The 20,932-nt window shown below is 36.2% G+C and overlaps 1 protein-coding gene across 9 annotated transcripts in view; it reads right to left on the bottom strand.

Annotated features, from left to right (window-relative positions):
• LOC121324950 (protocadherin alpha-C2-like) overlaps positions 1–20,932 on the bottom strand; it is an 88,759-nt gene that overhangs the window by 17,644 nt on the left and 50,183 nt on the right. Inside the window, exon 1 of one of the 9 annotated variants that reach the window (XM_041267164.1) lies at positions 15,620–18,130. The exons of 7 other annotated variants lie outside the window; for them this stretch is intronic. In XM_041267164.1, coding sequence (XP_041123098.1) covers positions 15,620–18,016 — 2,397 coding nt within the window. In that variant the 5' untranslated portion in view covers positions 18,017–18,130. Of the gene's footprint in view, positions 1–10,061; positions 12,567–15,619; positions 18,131–20,932 lie in introns of those variants that run through there. One more of the 9 variants, XM_041267162.1, reaches the window with a different exon arrangement.

Below are 20,932 nucleotides of genomic sequence, written 5' to 3'. Positions count from 1 at the left end.
CATTGGTATTCTGTACATGTACCAGCCAGTCTGGCTCTTTTGAAGTAGCAGTCCTTGGAATACTCCCATGTCCTGGAGGGCTGCACCCTCTCAAAACCAGCAAGGTGCCACTTCTGGAATTAGCAACCATAGAAGTCCTACATTGGTAAATCTGGGAATGTGTGTCTGTACCAGAAAAGTCTATAAAGTCTGGAGGTAAGGCACAATTTGGAGGAAGCTGGTAGTTCAACTTGTAATCCCCAAAGTCATTGTCACAACAAGTTCCAAAACAACAACTGTACCTGTAGTGATTTCTATATCTGTGACATCTATAAGCAGTGAGGAGAACAAGGAGTCCAAAAAACACAAAGGAAAGGGAACCTAAAGTAATGATTAAATACAAGTTTAAATCGGTAAGTGTCTCGCGATTCTCCCGCTTGTCACTGAAATCAGGCAGCACTTGCGGGAGAGCGTCTGTTAGCAGCAAACCAATTGTAACTGTAGCACTGAGTGATGGTTTCCCATCGTCTTTCACTTGGACAACCAGTTTCTGTTTGGCAGAGTCTGTGTTCTTAATAGGCCTTGCTGTCCTGATTTCACCTGTGTGTGGAGACAAACTGATAAGACTGGGATCAGTAGCCTGAATCAACTGGTAGGACAACCAAGCGTTTTGTCCAGTGTCTGCATCAGCAGTAACATCCTTTGTCACTAGGTATCCAGCAGCTGCAGAGCGAGGGATCATTTCTACAGCTAAAGAGCTACCCTTTGTCTGAGGATGCAAAAACACAGGGGAGTTATCATTCTGATCCACAATGACAATGTTCACAGTGACACTTGCAGTCAGTGGTGGAAAGCCTCTGTCTTCGGCTTGTACATATATCTTAAAGTCTTTCAACTCTTCAAAATCAAATGCAGTTTGGGAAAAAATAACTCCACTGTCCCTGTCAATGGATACATACATGGTAACAAGCTGGTCCTTAACCTGAGATTCCAGAATAGAATAGTAGACTTCCCCATTTAAACCCATATCATTATCAGATGCTGCCACTTGGTAGATAGGATCTCCTGGGGTATTATTTTCAGACACAAAGACTGTATACACTTCCTGTGTGAACTGTGGGGGATTGTCATTTACATCTGATATCTGAACACCAATAGTCTTCTCACTGGAAAGGGCAGGGGATCCTAAATCAGTGGCAGTAATAGTAATATTATATTCAGATACAGTTTCCCTGTTTAGATTGCCATCTGTTATTATGGTGTAGTAGTTTCCTAAAGATCTGATTCTGAAGGGTATATTTATGGCGATCTCACACTGAACCTGCCCATTCACTCCGGAGTCACGGTCTGTTACAGTTACCAGGGCAACCACTGTTCCTGGCACTGCATCCTCCTGTATTGGACTATTTAAGGAATTTATTAATACCTCAGGCACATTGTTATTAACATCTATGACATCAACAAGCACCTTACAGTAGCTTGTTAATGGAAAGCCACCTCCATCTTTTGCTTGAACAACAATTTCATAGATAGTGTTTTCCGTGAATTCTAGCTGTTTCTTTACATTTATCTCTCCGGTTCTAGGATCAATATTAAACATGTTTAATACTTTGCTGGGAGTGCGGTTACTAAACGAATATAAAATCTCACCGTTTGGGCCTTCGTCGAGATCAGTAGCATTGAGCTTAATTACTAATGTGCCAACTGGTGTGTCTTCGAGAAAACGTACTTTGTAGATAGACTGTTCAAAGTTTGGAGCATTGTCGTTTGCATCCACAACGGTGATAACAATATCGGCAGTGTCAGATTTCTCTGGCACGCCCCCATCAAAAGCAGTGACTTGTAGATTTAGTGAAGAGAGCTTTTCTCTATCCAGTTGCTTTTCTAGTACTAATTCTGCCACCTTACTCCCGTCACTGTGGGTCTGGGTATCAAGACTAAAATAATCGTTGGCACTTAAAGAGTACGATCTTAAAGAATTGACTCCTATATCTATATCCTGAGCACTCTCTAATTGATAACGGGAACCTACATATGCTGTCTCGATTATATTAAAACTAACCTCTTTAACAGAAAAAAAGGGTGAATTGTCATTTACATCTTGAATTTCTACCTTTATATTGTGCAACTCGAGCGGATTTTCCATAATTGCCTCCAGATTCAAGTAACAGCTGGGTTGCTGGCCGCACAGTTCTTCCCTGTCTATCCGTTTGTTAACGAGTAAATTCCCATGTACATTTGCAAAAAAAATACTGCTTACTGTCGATTGACGCTATTCTGAATTTGCGAAACGACATTTTTTCAGCGCTCAACCCTAAATCCTTAGCAATGTCTGCAACAAATGCCCCGTATTGCAGCTCCTCGGGAATAGCATAAAACATTTCCCCGGTAACCAGATTCCAAAAACAAGCAGAATATGCACAGCAGAGCAGTTGTTTTATAAATCCTCGAGTCCTTTCTACACAGATCATGATGATACCTCGCAGATAGTTTCTGACATGAAAGGGGACACTTTATTCTTTCCCTTTTTTCTCTCTTGTTTTCCTGTACAAAAATATACTTTCTTCCACAGTACTCCTGCCGTGGCGCTTCTCTTATATCAAATCTGCGGCTCAGAATGTGAGCTTCCGTGCTAGAAAGCAAAAGAATGACGACTCGTTCTACATAAGGGAAAGTGGGTGGAGTGATGGCGCTCCGATTTGACAATGAGAAGCTTATTGGTCGACAGCGACACTTGACGTCTCAACCCTTCAAGCTCTGATAAACTGCACTAGAGCTCTGGCTAAAAGTTTTGCAGAGCTGAATTAACCACCTTTGTGTCATAAAATCAAACCTGCTGAATAATGTTACGTTAACATTGAATTACATACTGCTTTGTAGTGTTCCATAACCTTAACACAAAACAAAAATGTGACATTTCTAAATCAAGCATGAACTACCGCACTAATATTATGGCTTCCGGTAGGCTTCAAGCAATATTGTTATGTAGTTTCTTTGATTACATGATGTTAAATACAATAAATTAATTAGGTTCATATAGGCTTTTTTTTTTTTTTAAATTATGTCTCAATCCTAAAATTTTACGTGATGCAAAACGTTTGGCCATGGCTGTACATTTTATAAAATCCCAGCCGATTTTATTATAGTACTCATAAAGCTAGTGTCTAAACCTATCCCAAAATATAGCATGATGCAAAATAAATGGTAAAGCCCAAGGGGCAGATTTTGCTTAAAAATTAAACACAATCTTGTGCAAGAGTTAAGTACATTTTCCAAAATGCATAAGAAAGCCCAACTCCATTGCACGTAGAAGTCCTATAAATAAGATAGATAGATAGATAGATAGATAGATAGATAGATAGATAGATAGATAGATAGATAGATAGATAGATAGATTTTTTAAAAATAATTAAGAGCCTTTTATTCCACTTTCACAGATAATGGATAAGAGTAGTACCATATACATCGCCCTGGATTTTAAAATATGTTAAAACATGTGTATTGAGAGTAAGAATACTTTGTTTTTCAGCTTTTGCAGCAAGAATATTACTGAGATAAGCATTTTAGAATAGAAGTTATTGATAAATAAAATCAACTCTAACATAGTGATTCTGTATCTCACTTTCGATTGTAAAAGAGTATCACTATCTTTCGATTTGTAAAAGATATATATATATATATATATATTAATATATAGATATTAATATATATATATATATATATATATATATATATATATATATAATATATTGATAGATTAGTTTTACAAGAATGTCAATGCAGACGAGTAACATTACGTTCGTCTTAATATATAAATCCTACCTCAGACACCCCACTGAGACAATTGTTATTTTTAATAGGCTCCTGGACATACCAGCTGGGCATGTAATGGTATTGGACCTACTTACACTTCTTGCTGCATTACATCCCTCAGACATATCAGTTTACTTGCAGCTGATCTGGCTCCTAAAGAGGCATTGTATTAATAAGTCTGCATGAACTGAGGCAGTATATTAACTTCAAGGGTGAAACTAATTTGTAGTTTTCAAGTGTATTAAAACAGCAACAAGTTAACTGTGTTGGTGCAGCTTCATGGCACTAAGAAAGAAATTGAACCTAAACAAATTATCAAATATATTTAAAGATGGTACATTTTCCTGATCGTAACAATCAGCAGCCTCCTCTGCAAAATCTGGAAGAAATTGTAGAAGAGAGTCAATTAACCACTGGCTACCTATTTCTGCTCACATTCAAGAGCTCCGTTCTTGCCTACCGTTCACTTCACCACATCACCCCCTCCTATTTTCAATCCCTCGTGGCTCCCTACACCCGCTTTCATCCTATCTACTCTTCTACTGGCCTACTGGTCATGCCTTCCCTCTACTCGCCATCCTCCCATGCCTTCTCTTCCATAGTCCCTCTTACATAGTTGCATCTTATTTCATATTGTACTTTAGTACTGTAGTATAATTTGCAATTACTGTAAACTTTACTGTATTTAAATATTGACCTTGCATTGTAACCCTGTACGGTACTGCCCTGTAACACCTGTAAAATGCCTTGCATAAAGGAGTATGCCAAATAAATAAATAACAATAATACACAATAATAACAACAAACCAATTGCTACAATTGACGAGAGTGAAAGCAGCCCATTGTCCTTTACCAAAATGAATAAATTTTGTTTGGTGGCATCACTGCTTTTACAGAGAGCAATGTCCTAATTTCATCAGTATGCGTCGCAGCGCTCACGAGACTCGATCTATAGCCTGTAGTAGTTAACCACACATTCTGTCCAGTATCTGCATCATCAGTTATAACCTTAGTTACTAGATATCCTGCATCTGCTGACCCAGGAACCATTTCTACTGGTCCTGATCCACTTCTTGTCGCTGGATGTAGTATTGTAAGAGGGTTGCAACTGTGATCAACAAGGCACAATTTTAATGTCACATTGCTGGCATGTGGTTGTAGCCCCTCATCCTCTGCTTTAACCTGGAATTTAATTTCCCTCAGTTGCTTGTAGTTAAAAGACAACACCGGTTCCTAAATGCAAAGATACAGAGCTTCCATTTATCTGGCTACAAAAAAATGCAATAAGTGACACAACCGTTTTGGTCCAAGTCTGAATCAATCGCACTAATCTAATAAACTGAAGTACCAGGGGGGTTATCCTGTGGTACATACAATGTATAAATGGAATTGGTGAATGCGGTGAATTATCATTTACGTTAGATATTTTGATTAATATGGTTTTGTTGGAGTATAATGGTGGTGACCAAGAATCTGCAGCAGTGATGGTTATGTTGTACTCGCGGGCAGATTCACAATGGACTATCTGTGACTAATGTGTAATCATTTTCAAAAGAAGGTCAAAGTTTAAAGGGCATATCAAAGGAAAGGAAGCAGTTAACTTGTCCATTTTGTCCAGGAGCTTTATCTGATACATTAAGAAAACCAAATATTAAACGTTTTCTGCAACTGGGGTTGAGATTGAAGATAATTTTTCCATCAGGAATCTGCAAAATGATTTAAGAATTACTAAATACACCAGAAACATCCTTATTGACAGCTTCCACCTACATTTCTACACCACTTTCTTCAAAGTCCAATGCATCGTTTAACCTGATTTTTCCAGTTTCAGGTTCACCTTCATTGCAGTATTGCTGCCAAAAGAGTAAACTATCTCACCATTTTACCAAATCAATGGTGTCTAACTTAACAACCAACATCCCCTTGGGTGCATTTTCCACAAGTGAAACCCTGTACACAACTTGCTCAAACACTGGAGTATTGTCATTGGCATCTACAATATTAATTGTGTCTTAACTGTGCCAGACTTTTCTAAAACTCCACCATCAGCTGCTGTAAGGACAAGATTATGAATATGAGTTCTGGGAAATTGCTGTCTCATTTTACATCTAATTTCAAGTGTGCACTGTGACTCAGTTGAGTTGTTTCCCATATCTGCAGGTGGGAGCAGCCTCAGCAGCCAGGAGTTTTGGGTGCTGATAACTGGTTGTAGTCGACATATTTGTTTTCAGTCTATTCTTTCATTTACATACATATTTCAATTTTTCCAATTAACATTGAAAAAAAATGCTTACTTGAGCCAGAGACCATCTTGAAATTCCTGGACGATAATGATGCAACATCTAAACCCAAATCAACAGTAACATTTCCAATAATTGTGCCTTTGTCCACTTCCTCTGGAATTAGCTCTCCACTAACAGCATTACCAGAGCAATTTGAAACAATAATACTATCTCCAATCTCCACTTTTGAATTATGTTGATCATAATGAATCCGATTCAGAGGCACACAACAGCCGTTGACTAGACATTCTTTTATAACTATGGTATACTATAACAATTGCAAAATTCGAACCAAGTTACAAAAATCCTTAAAGGTTAAAACCACACCAGTGTCCAAGCGCTATGTGGTGAGCTTGTGAGTTCAGTCAACTGCAAGAGATTGCACAATATGAGGAATTGTGGTTGGAGTACTGGATCCTTGTTAAGATTAACAATTATTATTGGAGAACAGCGACACTCACAGTCTCAAACACATATTACATCTTGCCTTCTTGCTACTAAATATACTGTATCGAAAGAAAGTAGTATTTTAACCAATTGTTATTTATATGTGTTATTGTGGTATTAAATAGCTTATAGACAATGAAACATTATTATTATTATTATTATTATTATTATTATTATTATTATTATTATTATTATTATTATTAACGATTTAATTTGAAATGTAAACAATAAAGTAATTTTTTAAACAATATGGTGATACAATGTATTCTGGTATATACCTAAATAAGTATACCATATAAGCCATATGGTATAATAAAACTGTTTTATTAAAAAAAAGAAGCATTAAAAATATGGTGTACACATATTTTACTTTTTTAATACAGTTTTTATTATTTTCATATCTTCCCCTCACGTCTAGGCTGTCGCTCTCGACTGGCTGGCTGGCTGGCTTGCACTCTTTGTGTAACACTATGTGGTCTGCCACCTGTTAAAGGGTTGGTGATAACTTCTATTCATCACTGCAAATACATAGGACTACTCAATCCTAACTTTTCCATAAAATAAATAATTACATAAATAAATCAATGTAGTTATATTTCCATTTGTAATATATCGACATATAACACAAATGATCATAAGCATTATTCAAAAGCAATGAACAACCAATGAAAGGAGAAAGCAAAAGAGAATAGTCATTTGTGTTTCAGCACCACAACACCGGACAGCAGCCTCCAGCATAGCAAGGACTGAAGGAAACTTAAACTTGATTTAAAAAATAACCACAGCTATACCACCAATTTGCAAACATGAAGGTTTAGTAACACTGGTTTACAATTTACAAGAAATGTGTATTGATGACTTGCAAACTGATAACTAATAATGAGATTAAAGCCAGGGTTCATGTCACTATTTCCCTGAATGCCTAAATGATCAGAAAGCTTCCATTGCCATGACTTTCATTACTTGTACTACTTCAGAGCCCCACTGTCATGTATCATCTCAGGAAAACCAAGTCGTTGTTGTTACATTTGTTGCCCATATGAAGCCTTGTCATAGATCTGAGAGATTATTGTGGTTTGAGCTCTACAAATCATGGGACATAGGGCAACACTGTCTGGAGAATGTGATTTGTATCTCAGAATGCCATTCACAAAACACATATCAAAATTGCAATCATTGCAGCAATTACAGCTAGTTATCTTCAATGCTTTGAGAATATCTGGCACGCAGTTCTTTTTCACTTAAACAATTCATCTTGACATTGCTTTCACATATTGCCGGGTTATATCCTCGCAATAAGCGTACTGCCACTGTTGGCACCTTGTCAAGGATGTTTTATACTGAGACAACATCCCTGTACCAGAAATGTGTCACAATCCAGGTGGTAATACAAGGTTTGTTGAAAACTATGGTTTGTAATTGTTGTAGTCATCAGCACAACAGCTAGTGAGACACCAGCTGTTCTAATGTGGGTAATGTTGCCATTTCATTGCAAGTAAAACAATTACAAAACCTAAAAACACCAAAATAAATGTATCCTAAGAATATCATTAAAATGAAATAAAATTCTGAAAATGTAATCTACTTATTAGGATAATCATTGAAATCTGGAAGAACCTATGGCAGGTTATCAACCAGTAGCAATGAGTTTTTGTTTACTTTCATCAAACAGTATGTTAACCAGGAATTCTGTCCAGTGTCTATATTATAAGAAATAATTTTAGTTACTAGGTATCCTGCTTCTGATGACCAAGGCACCATCTCCACAGGGATTGGACCTTCACTGTTTAAAGGACAGAGTATAACAGGGAACATTATCATTCTCATCAACAATAAACACATTAACAGTCACGTTATTAGAGAAAGGAGGTGACCCACTACCTGTAGCTTGCATGATGAAGTGAAACTGCTTAAGGATATCATATCCAATGCATACTGTGTGTAAAGGCTGCCACTGATAATCTATTGAAAACAAGTCATCATAACTAAGTAGGTAAGTGCGTACAGAATTATTACCAACACCAGAATCTTGCACGCTTCCAAGGGGAAATGAGATCCTGGGGTGGAAAATTCTGTAACTTTTAATTGGTATTTTGTTTTCTGAAATGCAGGAAAGTTGATATTGATATGTAGTATTTCTATTTTTAGTTTAAGCAGTTACAACCTGTACACCTACAAAGCAGGATATTTGAAATTCAAATACCCCTTCTCTATTCCATCATTCACAACTAGAAACCCATTGCCTGTATCAACATTCAAATATTTCTTACTGCTGTCAGAGATGATTCTGATTCTGTGGTTTATAAATCTAGATGTGCTTGAACCACTTTAACAATCCTTATATCTCCCAGTAAGCAATGCAGATACTGAAGGCACAGAGAGATCAGGGTCCATGAATAAGCACTGCTTCCATGTATGAATATCTGTTCTTAGAAAGACCATTTCTCACAGAGCTGAATGTTGTGTTCAGCTGTCTGCTCAGGGTGGATGTTTGTATTTCAACATAGCGTCAAATGCAGAGTGGTGAAGAGCGACAGTCACAGTAATTAAATGTCTCTGAACAAGATTCCATCAAAAATCTAAAATAATCTACCAAAACACTGAAGGGGTGAATAAAGACATCGAAGTGCAGACGACATTAAGCCATAGGCAAAAAGGACAGTGTGCCTAATTATAGTACATACTCTACATACATAGGCTTGCATATATTGACTTTCCACAATGTTGCTGCACAGTTCTACAGGTGGATAGAGGGAATTACCCACTTTAAGAGACTCTGTCCAAGTGTAACCTAAATCTAGCACTCTGGAACAACTTTAGCATTATACATTGATACAGATAATTACAGAGAACATTCCAGCTTCCTCATTGTTGTTTAATACTTTTCTTAAGTATGATTTGAATGTTTAGGACATTCTTGTCTAATTCTACTCACTACTCTTAAATGCAAATAAAATCAAGTAGGAACCTTTTCCATGCTGTACTCTGGTTGTTCAGTCTAACCTGCCTAAAAGTATTATTATTATTATTATTATTATTATTATTATTATTATTATATTATTATTATTATTATTATTTATTATTATTATTATTATTATTATTATTATTCCCTAGAGGTTAAACTTTTGCTGTGTTTTGGTTTGCTGTTACTGGTTATAAATAAATAATAAATAAATAAATAAATAAATAAGACACACGCAAAATGTTAATGTATAGAAAGTAAACACATGTTAAATTGATCAATTTAAGAGGAATATTATAAACATTACATAAATCAAGTACTGCTCTTTTAAGGTGATAATTTACCATTCTTTAAAATGCTGCCACCAGAAGGCTGTTTGAAAAATTCTAAACTTCCATTCAAGAGCTCCCTTTAAGATTAAATTGAAGTATTTGTCAGAAACTACAGTGTATTAAAAGTGCACATCTAAATGTCATATTAAAATAAAAAAATTCACTATAACACATTTACTATAATATAGCTACTGATACTGAGAAAATAACAAAAATAATAACAACTGTAAACCTAGATTTGCTTACCTCAATGTTTGAAATGATGACTTGTTTTCCAATCAGCTCAGCCCGTTTAATTGAGTTTGTCCCGTTGTTATATATAATCTCCCCATTTTGATTCCCAAACTGTGTGTTATAAACCATGAACTCGCTCTTTGAAGTCTCTGAGCTTAGACGCACGTCACAGTGCTGGGTTTTACAATAATCCCAGGTGCCATCAGGGTAAGAGGAAATCATAGGTGTGCTATACCTGTTCAAACTGTTCTGTGTCCTCTGGCATTTAAAGACAATGAAAGTAAAAAGAGTCAATATAAATATAATTGATATAGAGACAATTGAGATGAGTAAGTATGTATTTAAATCAGAGAAATTGTTGTCCTTTGTTGGCATTTGCTTGAATTCTGAATGCTGTTCTTGAGTGTTGTCGCTAACCAGTATAGTCAGTGTCACAGTGGCTGATAATGATGCCTCTCCGTTGTCCTGAACCACAATTACCAAAATCTGTTCTTTTGGGTCATTATCCCTCAAAATTCGTTTTGTTCTAATTTCCCCAGAGTAAAGATTGATACTGAAAAGATCGGTTCTTTTGGGTTCCACGATGTGATAAGAAAGCCATGCATTGTATCCAGAATCAGCATCAAAAGCCCGTATCTTGGCAACAAAATATCCAGCATCAGCAGAGTATGGGATATTTTCAGTATTAGTGAGGCCGAGGTTAGAATATGGCGGGAGAATCTCGGGAGTGTTGTCATTGTCATCAAGAATAAACAGGTTCACAGTCATGTTGCTGCTTTGTGAAGGGGTTCCAGAATCCTTAGCTTCAATATGAAACTGGAATGTTTTACATTCCTCATAATCAAAAGATTTCATTCCATAGATTTCCCCACTCACAGAGTTCACATTAATTAAAGTAGAGACAGGTATTCCCTGGATTACAGATTCTAATAAAGAGTACGTCACTTGAGCATTCTCGTTTATATCGGCGTCACACGCAGACGCAGTAAATATAAGAGATCCAGTTGGATGGTTTTCCTTTAAATATACCTCAAGAGGAGACTGTGGGAAAAGTGGTGCATTGTCATTTACATCTGAAACGTGCACACTGATAACTTTGGAGCTGGAAAGTGGAGGAGTTCCTTCATCTGTTGCTGTAATAGTAATATTGTATTCAGATAGACTTTCTCGATCCAGAGCTCCCTCTAGGGTTAAAGAATAATAATTTTGATAGGAGGCTTGGAGTTTAAAGGGGGTTGTTCCAGAGAGGTGACATTTAACCTTCCCATTGTTGCCACCATCTTTGTCTGAAACAGTAATGAGAGCAATCACTGTGCCCCTCTTAGAGTCCTCCTTGATGGTGCTCACAAGAGATGTTACAGTTATATCAGGAGCATTATCATTGAGATCAATCACTTCAACCAACACTTTACAATGTGTACCCATTGGGGTCTGTCCTTTGTCCTGAGCTAACACACGAATTTCAAAAACATTGTTTTCTTCAAAATCCAGGTCCCCTTTAACTATAATTTCACCGGTGCTTGAATCTATCTCAAATGTGTCTAAAATGTTTTTAAGTCCACGATTACTAAATGAATAAACAATTTCGCCATTTAAACCTTCATCCACGTCAGTTGCATTGAGTTTCATTATCGTAGTCCCATATGATACATTTTCAATAATACTGACTTTATACACTGAGCTACTGAAAATAGGAGCGTTGTCATTATTATCCAACACTTTCACAATAACCAGTGAGGTTCCAGATTTAGGTGGGTTTCCTCCATCAATAGCTGTCAGCACAAGTTGAATCAGAGGCTGTGTCTCTCGATCCAAAGCTTTCTGTAGAATCAACTCAGCAGATCTACTTTGATCACTATCAGTCTGTAAATCTAGAATAAAGTATTCATTAGAGCTGAGTTCATATGTATTTACAGAGTTGGTGCCTACATCTGGATCATGAGCAATCTCTAATGGGAATTGTGCTCCTGGCAATGTGGACTCAGCAATGTTTAAATACAGTGATTTAACAGGGAAAGATGGTGAATTGTCATTGATATCTAAAACATGAATTTCAACACGGTATAAATTTACTGGATTGTCAGCAATAGCTTCTAAATTTACAGAGCAGGTGGGAGTATTAGGGCACAGCTCCTCTCTGTCAATTCTTTCATTAACAAACAGAATGCCAGTGTTTAAATTTACCTCAAAATACTGCTGCTTTGATCCAGAAACAACCCGAAACATACGAGATTCTAGTTCTTGGCCACTGAGATGCAAATCCTTAGCTATATTTCCAACAAAGGTCCCCTGTTCTGATTCTTCTGCGATAGAGTAGATGATTTGTCCAGAAATAGGATTCCAAAGGCAAGACAGCAGCAGAAAAACACAATAAATCCCCATAGATTCTCTTTGGTCTGACAAAGTCATATTTGCAGAAGTATTCACAGATGTGTATAATCCAGTATATAGGGACAGATCACCTCAGAATATTATTAAGAAAAAGCCTGTCACAGTTAAGAATCATCTCTCCCACACATCCACTGTGTTCTGTTTCAGAAAAAACTGTGTTGTTGTGTTTTTATTCAGTAGGGAGGAGGAGCTCTAGACAGTTTGTCTTAGTTTTTCAAGTTGGTGAACAGCAACACCATGTGGCTAAATGGATAACATCACTTATCAGAACCTAGTTTCTTTCAAAAATAAAGTATTGAGTTTCGAGTAGTGAGCCTAACAGATGTATAGCAAAGGCTGGGAAGCCCATTGTTATTGTTAAGGATTTCTTTTAATTTTTATTTTATTTAATTTTTATTATTATTTTTATTTGTTTATTAATTTTTTCTTCCTAAAACTTTAAACTGCTGCTGCTTCGAAGCTGTGTGACTGATCAGGTTCTGACTTGGCAGCTGACAAGTTGGATAATTTGAATGTCTGATGCTGAAAAAATGTTGCTGCTGCGTCCTCGTTATTGGCACCGTGAACCATTTTTCGATAAAAACTTTCGAAATCTTCTTCTTCGGAACAGGTGAAGCAATTGATCTGACAATTGGCATATATTATCAGCATCCAAACCAGCATCAAGTTTGCGAAGCAGAAGTTTCTGTGATAAATTTTAATGTCAAAATGGCTGCCACAAATCTTATTGAAACTCACCCTTAACAGCAAACTGCTGCTATTGAACACCGTTTCACCAACAAACTCCAAACGTGGTAGTTATTGTCCCAGTAACAATGGAATACAAATATGTCAAAATGGTTATGTTTTATAAAACAAGATGGCCGCCAGGTTTATGTTTATGTCTGAAATTTAAAACGGCCTCAGTTGACAAACGGTTTATTTGACTAACTTGAAACATCACAAGCATCATCGTTGACATTGTGGTAATACAACTGATTTTTAAGAAACTTGCGTTAAACAAGATGGCTGCCTGACACATTTTTGAAAAAAAAAAAAAAAAAAAAAAAACTTTCAAAATCATCTTCTGTGGAACAGTTGAAGTTTTAAACTTGGCACATTGAGAACTAAACACGCTTAGACGGGTACTGATACTGGGGCTTGGGAGCTGTAAAACTGGCTGGCAGTTCTAGTTATTATTATTATTATTATTATTATTATTATTATTATTATTATTATTATTATTATTATTATTATTATTATTATTATTATGACAGCATCATGCTTGGTTTTAATAAATTCATATTTTTCCTACAGAATAACAATCACAATCCATATTTACCAGTTGTTTCTATAACTGATTTGTAACAGCCACCTATTAATGAGTTTACAATACAAAATAAATGTAGAATTGCTTTATGAAAACCAATATATATTAAAACAAACCAGCAGAAAAGTAGCTCCTTCTAATCCAGCTATTAGTGAATGCAATATATATATATATATATATATATATATATATATATATATATATATATATATATATATATATATATATAGAAGTGCTTCAGAAGTACCCCCCCCCCCCCCCCGAAAATGTTTCACTTTTTTTGGCACTTAAGGGTACTCCATTAAGTTTTCAAATTAGACTTTACATGTAGAATCTACACAAACTATTTCACATTGATAAAGTTAAAAAGTGCATCTAGATGATAAATAAATAAGATTTACAAAGAAAAACAGATTAATTTCAGTTGCATAACCCCTTTACTACTGCAGCCCTAAATCAGCTCAGGTCCAAATTAATTCTTTGAAAGGTCACAAAATTAATGAAATGGTTTCAACCTGTGTGTACTCAAAGTGGTTTAACTTGTAGATAATTTCCCTCAGCTAAATTCCAAGCGTTACGTCTGGCGCAAGCCTAACACTGCACATCACCCAGTCAACACCACCCCAACTGTCAAGCATGGTGGTGGCAGCATCGTGTTATGAAGATGCTTCTCTTCAGCAGGGAGTGGGAAGCTTGTCAGGATAGAGGCGAGAATGGATGGTGCAAAGTACAGGTGAACCCTTGAGGAAAACATGTTTGAGTCAGCCAAGACTCTGAAACTGGGGAGGAAATTCACATTTTGGCAGGACAATGTCCCGAAGCACAAAGCCAAATCCACAATGGAGTGGTTGAATAAGAAGAGAATTAATGTTCTTGAGTGGCCCAGTCAAACTCCCAACTTGAATCCAGTTAAATTCATGGCGAGACTTGAAGATTTCAGTCCATTGACGATCCCCCTCAAATTTATCAGAACTGGAACAATTTCCCCATGAAGAATGGGCAAAAATTTCACCATCTAGAACTGGCACAAATGGCACCATCAAGCTTGTAGAGACCTATCCAAAAAGACTCATAGCAGTAATGGCTGCAAAAGGTGCTTCAACCAAGTACTGTCTTAAGGGGCTGAATACTTATGCAACCAGCAAATTTCATTTTGTACATTTTCTTTGCAAGTTTGGCTGACATTTAACCTCCTCCTTATATAACAGTGTTCAGTTTAACCACTACAGCTTTGAATAAAAAAAGTTTGTTTGAAAAACTGTGCACACATTATTTGTAATTCAACAATGATTACTTGCTTTCCAATCAACACAGCCTGTTTAATTGAGTTTATCCCATTGTTGTATATAATAGGGTTTCTAATTTTCTGTTTTAGCTGATAAAAGATGATAAACAACAACAAAAAATAAGGAAATCGCTATATAGCCAATAAACACCTGAAAAACACTGGAAATGATTACTCAATTCATATTGACATCACCCCTTTCCCATAAAAAACAATTACTAGTAGTGCTACATAAAAAAACTAAAAAATCTATCTTTCCCAGTGCAGTTGGGCAATGTCCCTCTTCCTAACTTGTATCTATCATTGACTTGTTCTGAATACTTTAAACTCACCGCAACTACTGAGTGGAAACAAATTCCTATAGTTCTACTGGAGACTCAGATTGCAAAAAACAGAATCCCTAGGTATAAGTTCCCCAAACTTATGCACACCACAGCAATGGGCTTTAAATAACTAAATTACTAAATATTCTGTTAATACCTCTTACCTTGAATAGCAACAATAAATAATAAGCAGTCAACCCATGTACTACCATAATAGCTCAAATAATTCCATACAGTTACTAATTATTATCTATTAACTTACCTCCATGTTTGAAATGATGACTTGGTTTCCTATCAGCTCAGCTCGTTTAATTGAGATTGTTCCGTTGTTATACATAATCTCCCCATTTTGATTCCCAAACTGTGAGTTACAAACCATGAACTCACTCTTTGATGTCTCTGAGCTTAGACGCATGTCACAACGTGGGGTTTTACAATAACCCCAGGTGCCATCAGGGTAAGAGGAAATCATAGGTGTGCTATACCTGTTCAAACTGTTCTGTGTCCTCTGGCATTTAATTACAATGAAAGTAAGAAGAGTCAATAAAAATATAATTGATATCGAGACAATTGAGATGAGTAAATATGTATTTAAATCAGAGAAATCGTTGTCCTTTGATGGCATTTGCTTGAATTCTGAATGCTGTTCTTGAGTGTTGTCGCTAACCAGTATAGTCAGGGTCACAGTGGCTGATAATGATGCCTCTCCATTGTCCTGAACCACAATTACCAAATTCTGTTCTTTTGGGTCATTATTGTTCAAAATTCGTTTTGTTCTAATTTCCCCAGAGAAAAGACTAATACTGAAAAGATCGGTTCTTTTGGGTTCCACGATGTGATAAGAAAGCCATGCATTGTATCCAGAATCGGCATCAAAAGCCCGTATCTTGGCAACAAAATATCCAGCATCAGCAGAGTATGGGATAGTTTCAGTATTAGTGAGGCCGAGGTTAGAATATGGCGGGAGAATCTCGGGAGTGTTGTCATTGTCATCAAGAATAAACAGGTTCACAGTCATGTTGCTGCTTTGTGAAGGGGTTCCAGAATCCTTAGCTTCAATATGAAACTGGAATGTTTTACATTCCTCATAATCAAAAGATTTCATTCCATAGATTTCCCCACTCACAGAGTTCACATTAACTAAAGTAGAGACAGGTATTCCCTGGATTACAGATTCTAATAAAGAGTACGTCACTTGAGCATTCTCGTTTACATCGGCGTCACACGCAGACGCAGTAAATATAAGAGATCCAGTTGGATGGTTTTCCTTTAAATAAACCGCAAGAGGAGACTGTGGGAAAAGTGGTGCATTGTCATTTACATCTGAAACGTGCACACTGATAACTTTGGAGCTGGAAAGTGGAGGAGTTCCTTCATCTGTTGCTGTAATAGTAATATTGTATTCAGATAGACTTTCTCGGTCCAGAGCTCCCTCTAGGGTTAAAGAATAATAATTTTGATAGGAGGCTTGGAGTTTAAAGGGGGTTGTTCCAGAGAGGTGACATTTAACCTTCCCGTTATTGCCACCATCTTTGTCTGAAACAGTAATGAGAGCAATCACTGTGCCCCTCTTAGAGTCCTCCTTGACAGTGCTCACAAGAGATGTTACAGTTATATCAGGAGCATTATCATTGAGATCAATCACTTCAACTAACACTTTGCAATGTCCAGTTATTGGCAGTGAACCTTTGTCCAGAGCTAATACACGAATTTCATAAAGATGACTTTGTTCAAAATCCAAATCACCTTTAACTGTAATTTCACCTGTGTTGGAATCTATGTCAAACATATTTGAAATGTTTTTTAATCCACGATTACTAAAAGAATAAACAATTTCCCCATTTAAACCCTCATCCAGGTCAGTTGCATTAAGTTTGATTATTGCACTTCTGTATGGTATATTTTCAAACACACTAACCTTGTAGACAGAGCTACTGAAAATAGGAGCGTTGTCATTGGCATCCAACACTTTCACAATAACCAGTGACGTTCCAGATTTAGGTGGGTTTCCTCCATCAATAGCTGTCAGCACAAGTTGAATCAGAGGCTCTGTCTCTCGATCTAAAGCTTTCTGTAGAATCAACTCAGCAGATCTACTTTGATCACTATCAGTCTGTAAATCTAAAATAAAGTATTCATTAGAGCTGAGTTCATATGTATTTACAGAGTTGGTGCCTACATCTGGATCATGAGCAATCTCCAATTGAAATCGTGCTCCTGGAAATGTTGACTCAGCAATGTTTAAATACAGTGATTTAAAATGGAAAGATGGTGAATTGTCATTGATATCTAAAACATGAATTTCAACACGGTATAAATTTACTGGATTGTCAGCAATAGCTTCTAAATTTACAGAGCAGGTGGGAGAGTTAGGGCACAGCTCCTCTCTGTCAATTCTTTCATTAACAAGCAGAATGCCAGTATTTAAATTTACCTCAAAATACCGCTGCTTGGATCCAGAAACAATCCTAAACATACGAGATTCTAGTTCTTGGACACTGAGATGCAAATCCTTAGCTATATTCCCAACAAAGGTCCCCTGTTCTGATTCTTCTGCGATAGAGTAGATGATTTGTCCAGAAATAGGATTCCAAAGGCAAAGCAGCAGCAGAAAAACACAATAAATCCCCATAGATTCTCTTTGGTCTGACATAGTCATATTTGCAAAAGTATTCACAGATCTACACAATCCAGTGTATTCCTATACCAAAAACAGATCACCTCAGAATAACTATTATTAGGAAAAAAGCCTGTCACAGTTAAAAACCATCTCTTCCACACACCCACAGTGTTCTGTTTCAGAGAAATCTGTGATGTTGTGTTTTTATTCAATAGGAAGGAGGAGCTCTAGACAGCTTATCTTAGTTTTTCAAATTGGTGAACAGCAACACCGTGTGGCTAAATGGATAACTTCACTTATCAGAATCAAGTTTCTTTCAAAAATAAAGTGTTGACTTTTGAGGAGTGAGCCTAACAGATGTATTATTATTATTATTATTATTATTATTATTATTATTATTATTATTACTATTATGAATTACTGGATACTGATTGAGTCCATTGCCCATATGTATTATATGAGAGTACAGTTTCCACTCTTAGGTATTCAAAGGCATATTTGATTTCAATTGTACATTTTGTCAACAGAGATCAGCATGATACTGACTATGTATATATCTCTTCAAAATTTTACTGATTTCACATAACTCTCTACCCAAGTTTTTCGCAGAAATGTTTTCAAAATCCAGACCGATGTCCAAACTTCATAAAGTGTAGGAAGTAAATCACAACATGCTGGTGTGGAAATAGGAAAATAATCATATTCCCATTGAGTAAATCATGTCATTTAAAATGTTTCTTCTCATTGTATCAGACCACACGACTAGGCAGAGTGGTCATATGTTGAACCAAATCAGCTTGCATTTGTCTTTTTCTAAACGATTATTATTATTATTATTATTATTATTATTATTATTATATTATATATTATTATTATTATTATTATTATTATTATTATGACAGCATCATGCTTGGTTTTAATAAATTCATATTTTTCCTACAGAATAACAATCACAATCCATATTTACCAGTTGTTTCTATAACTGATTTGTAACAGCCACCTATTAATGAGTTTACAATACAAAATCAATGTAGAATTGCTTTATGAAAACCAAACATATATTAAAACAAACCAGCAGAAAAGTAGCTCCTTCTAATCCAGCTATTAGTGAATGCAATATATATATATATATATATAATAGTTTTCAGAAGTATCCCTCCCCCAAAAAAAGTTTTCACATTTTTTTGGCACTTTAGCGTACTCCATGACGTCTTCAAATTAGACTTCACATGTAGAATCTACACAAACTATTTCACATTGATAAAGTTAAAAAGTGCATCTAGATGATAAATAAGTAAGATTTACAAAGAAGAACAGATTAATTTCAGTTGCATAACCCCTTTACTACTGCAGCCCTAAATCAGCTCAGGTGCAAATGATTTGTTTGAAAGGTCACAAAATTAGTGAAATGGTTTCGGCCTGTGTGTACTCAAAGTGGTTTAACTTGTAAATAATTTCCCTCAGCTAAATTCCAAGCGTTACGTCTGGCGCAAGCCTAACACTGCACATCACCCAGTCAACACCACCCCAATTGTCAAGCATGGTGGTGGCAGCATCGAGTTATGAAGATGCTTCTCTTCAGCAGGGACTGGGAAGCTTGTCAGGATAGAGGCGAGAATGGATGGTGCAAAGTACAGGTGAACCCTTGAGGAAAACATGTTTGAGTCAGCCAAGACTCTGAAACTGGGGAGGAAATTCACATTTTGGCAGGACAATGTCCCGAAGCACAAAGCCAAATCCACAATGGAGTGGTTGAATAAGAAGAGAATTAATGTTCTTGAGTAGCCCAGTCAAACTCTCGACTTGAATCCAGTTAAATTCATGGCGAGACTTGAAGATTTCAGTCCATTGACGATCCCCCTCAAATTTATCAGAACTGGAACAATTTCCCCATGAAGAATGGGCAAAAATTTCACCATCTAGAATTGGCACAAATGGCACCATCAAGCTTGTAGAGACCTATCCAAAAAGACTCATAGCAGTAATGGCTGCAAAAGGTGCTTCAACCAATACTGCCTTAAGGGGCTGAATAATTATGCAACCAGCAAATTTCATTTTGTACATTTTCTTTGCAAGTTTGGCTAACATTTAACCTCTTCTTCATATAACAGTGTTCAGTTTAACCACTACAGCTTTGAATAAAAAAAGTTTGTTTGAAAAACTGTGCACACATTATTTGTAATTCAACAATGATTACTTGGTTTCTAATCAACACAGCCTGTTTAATTGAGTTTGTCCCATTGTTGTATATAATAGGGTTTCTAATTTTTGGTTTTAACCGATAAAAGATGATAAACAATGACAAAAAAGAAGGAAATCGCTATATAGCCAATAAACACCCGAAAAACACTGGAAATGATTACTCAATTCATATTGACATCACCCATTTCCCATAAAAAAGAATTACTAGTAGTGCTACATAAAAAAACTAAAACAATCTATCTTTCCCAGTGCAGTTGGGCAATATCCCTCCTTCCTAACTTGTATCTATCCTTGATTTGTTCTGAATACGATTACGAAAATATGGATTTAAAATCACCCCAACTACTGAGTGGCAACAAATTCCTACATTTCTACTGGAATTGCGAAATTACAGATTACAGATTGCGAGATTTAAAACAAGATTACAATTAGAAATGGAGGCTTGCCCATGGGATTTAAAACTATATTAGATAGTGAGGATTTACAACAGAACTGCAAACTGTGGTGAAATGTGAAAAAATGCATAGGCACTCAAAAACCCCAGAACAATGTCCCAGTTTCCAGAAGGATTTCATTGCGGAAGAAAGCAAAGGAAAGAATGTACAACTTAAGTGTGAAAGTGCTGTCGAGTCACTATACATATTGTGACAGAAAAAAAAAAACACCCACACATTTTGAAAAGTAAGCGAAAACAATAATTTCATGCAGTATATAAAAAGTGAAAGCCCTGAAAAAAAAATCAGGGCATCTATA

The sequence above is a fragment of the Polyodon spathula genome, chromosome 12 (assembly GCF_017654505.1).
Source record: "Polyodon spathula isolate WHYD16114869_AA chromosome 12, ASM1765450v1, whole genome shotgun sequence".
Taxonomy (NCBI): domain Eukaryota; kingdom Metazoa; phylum Chordata; class Actinopteri; order Acipenseriformes; family Polyodontidae; genus Polyodon; species Polyodon spathula.
Note: the sequence above shows the minus strand (reverse complement) of the source record. Positions and strands in the feature narration are given on the sequence as shown.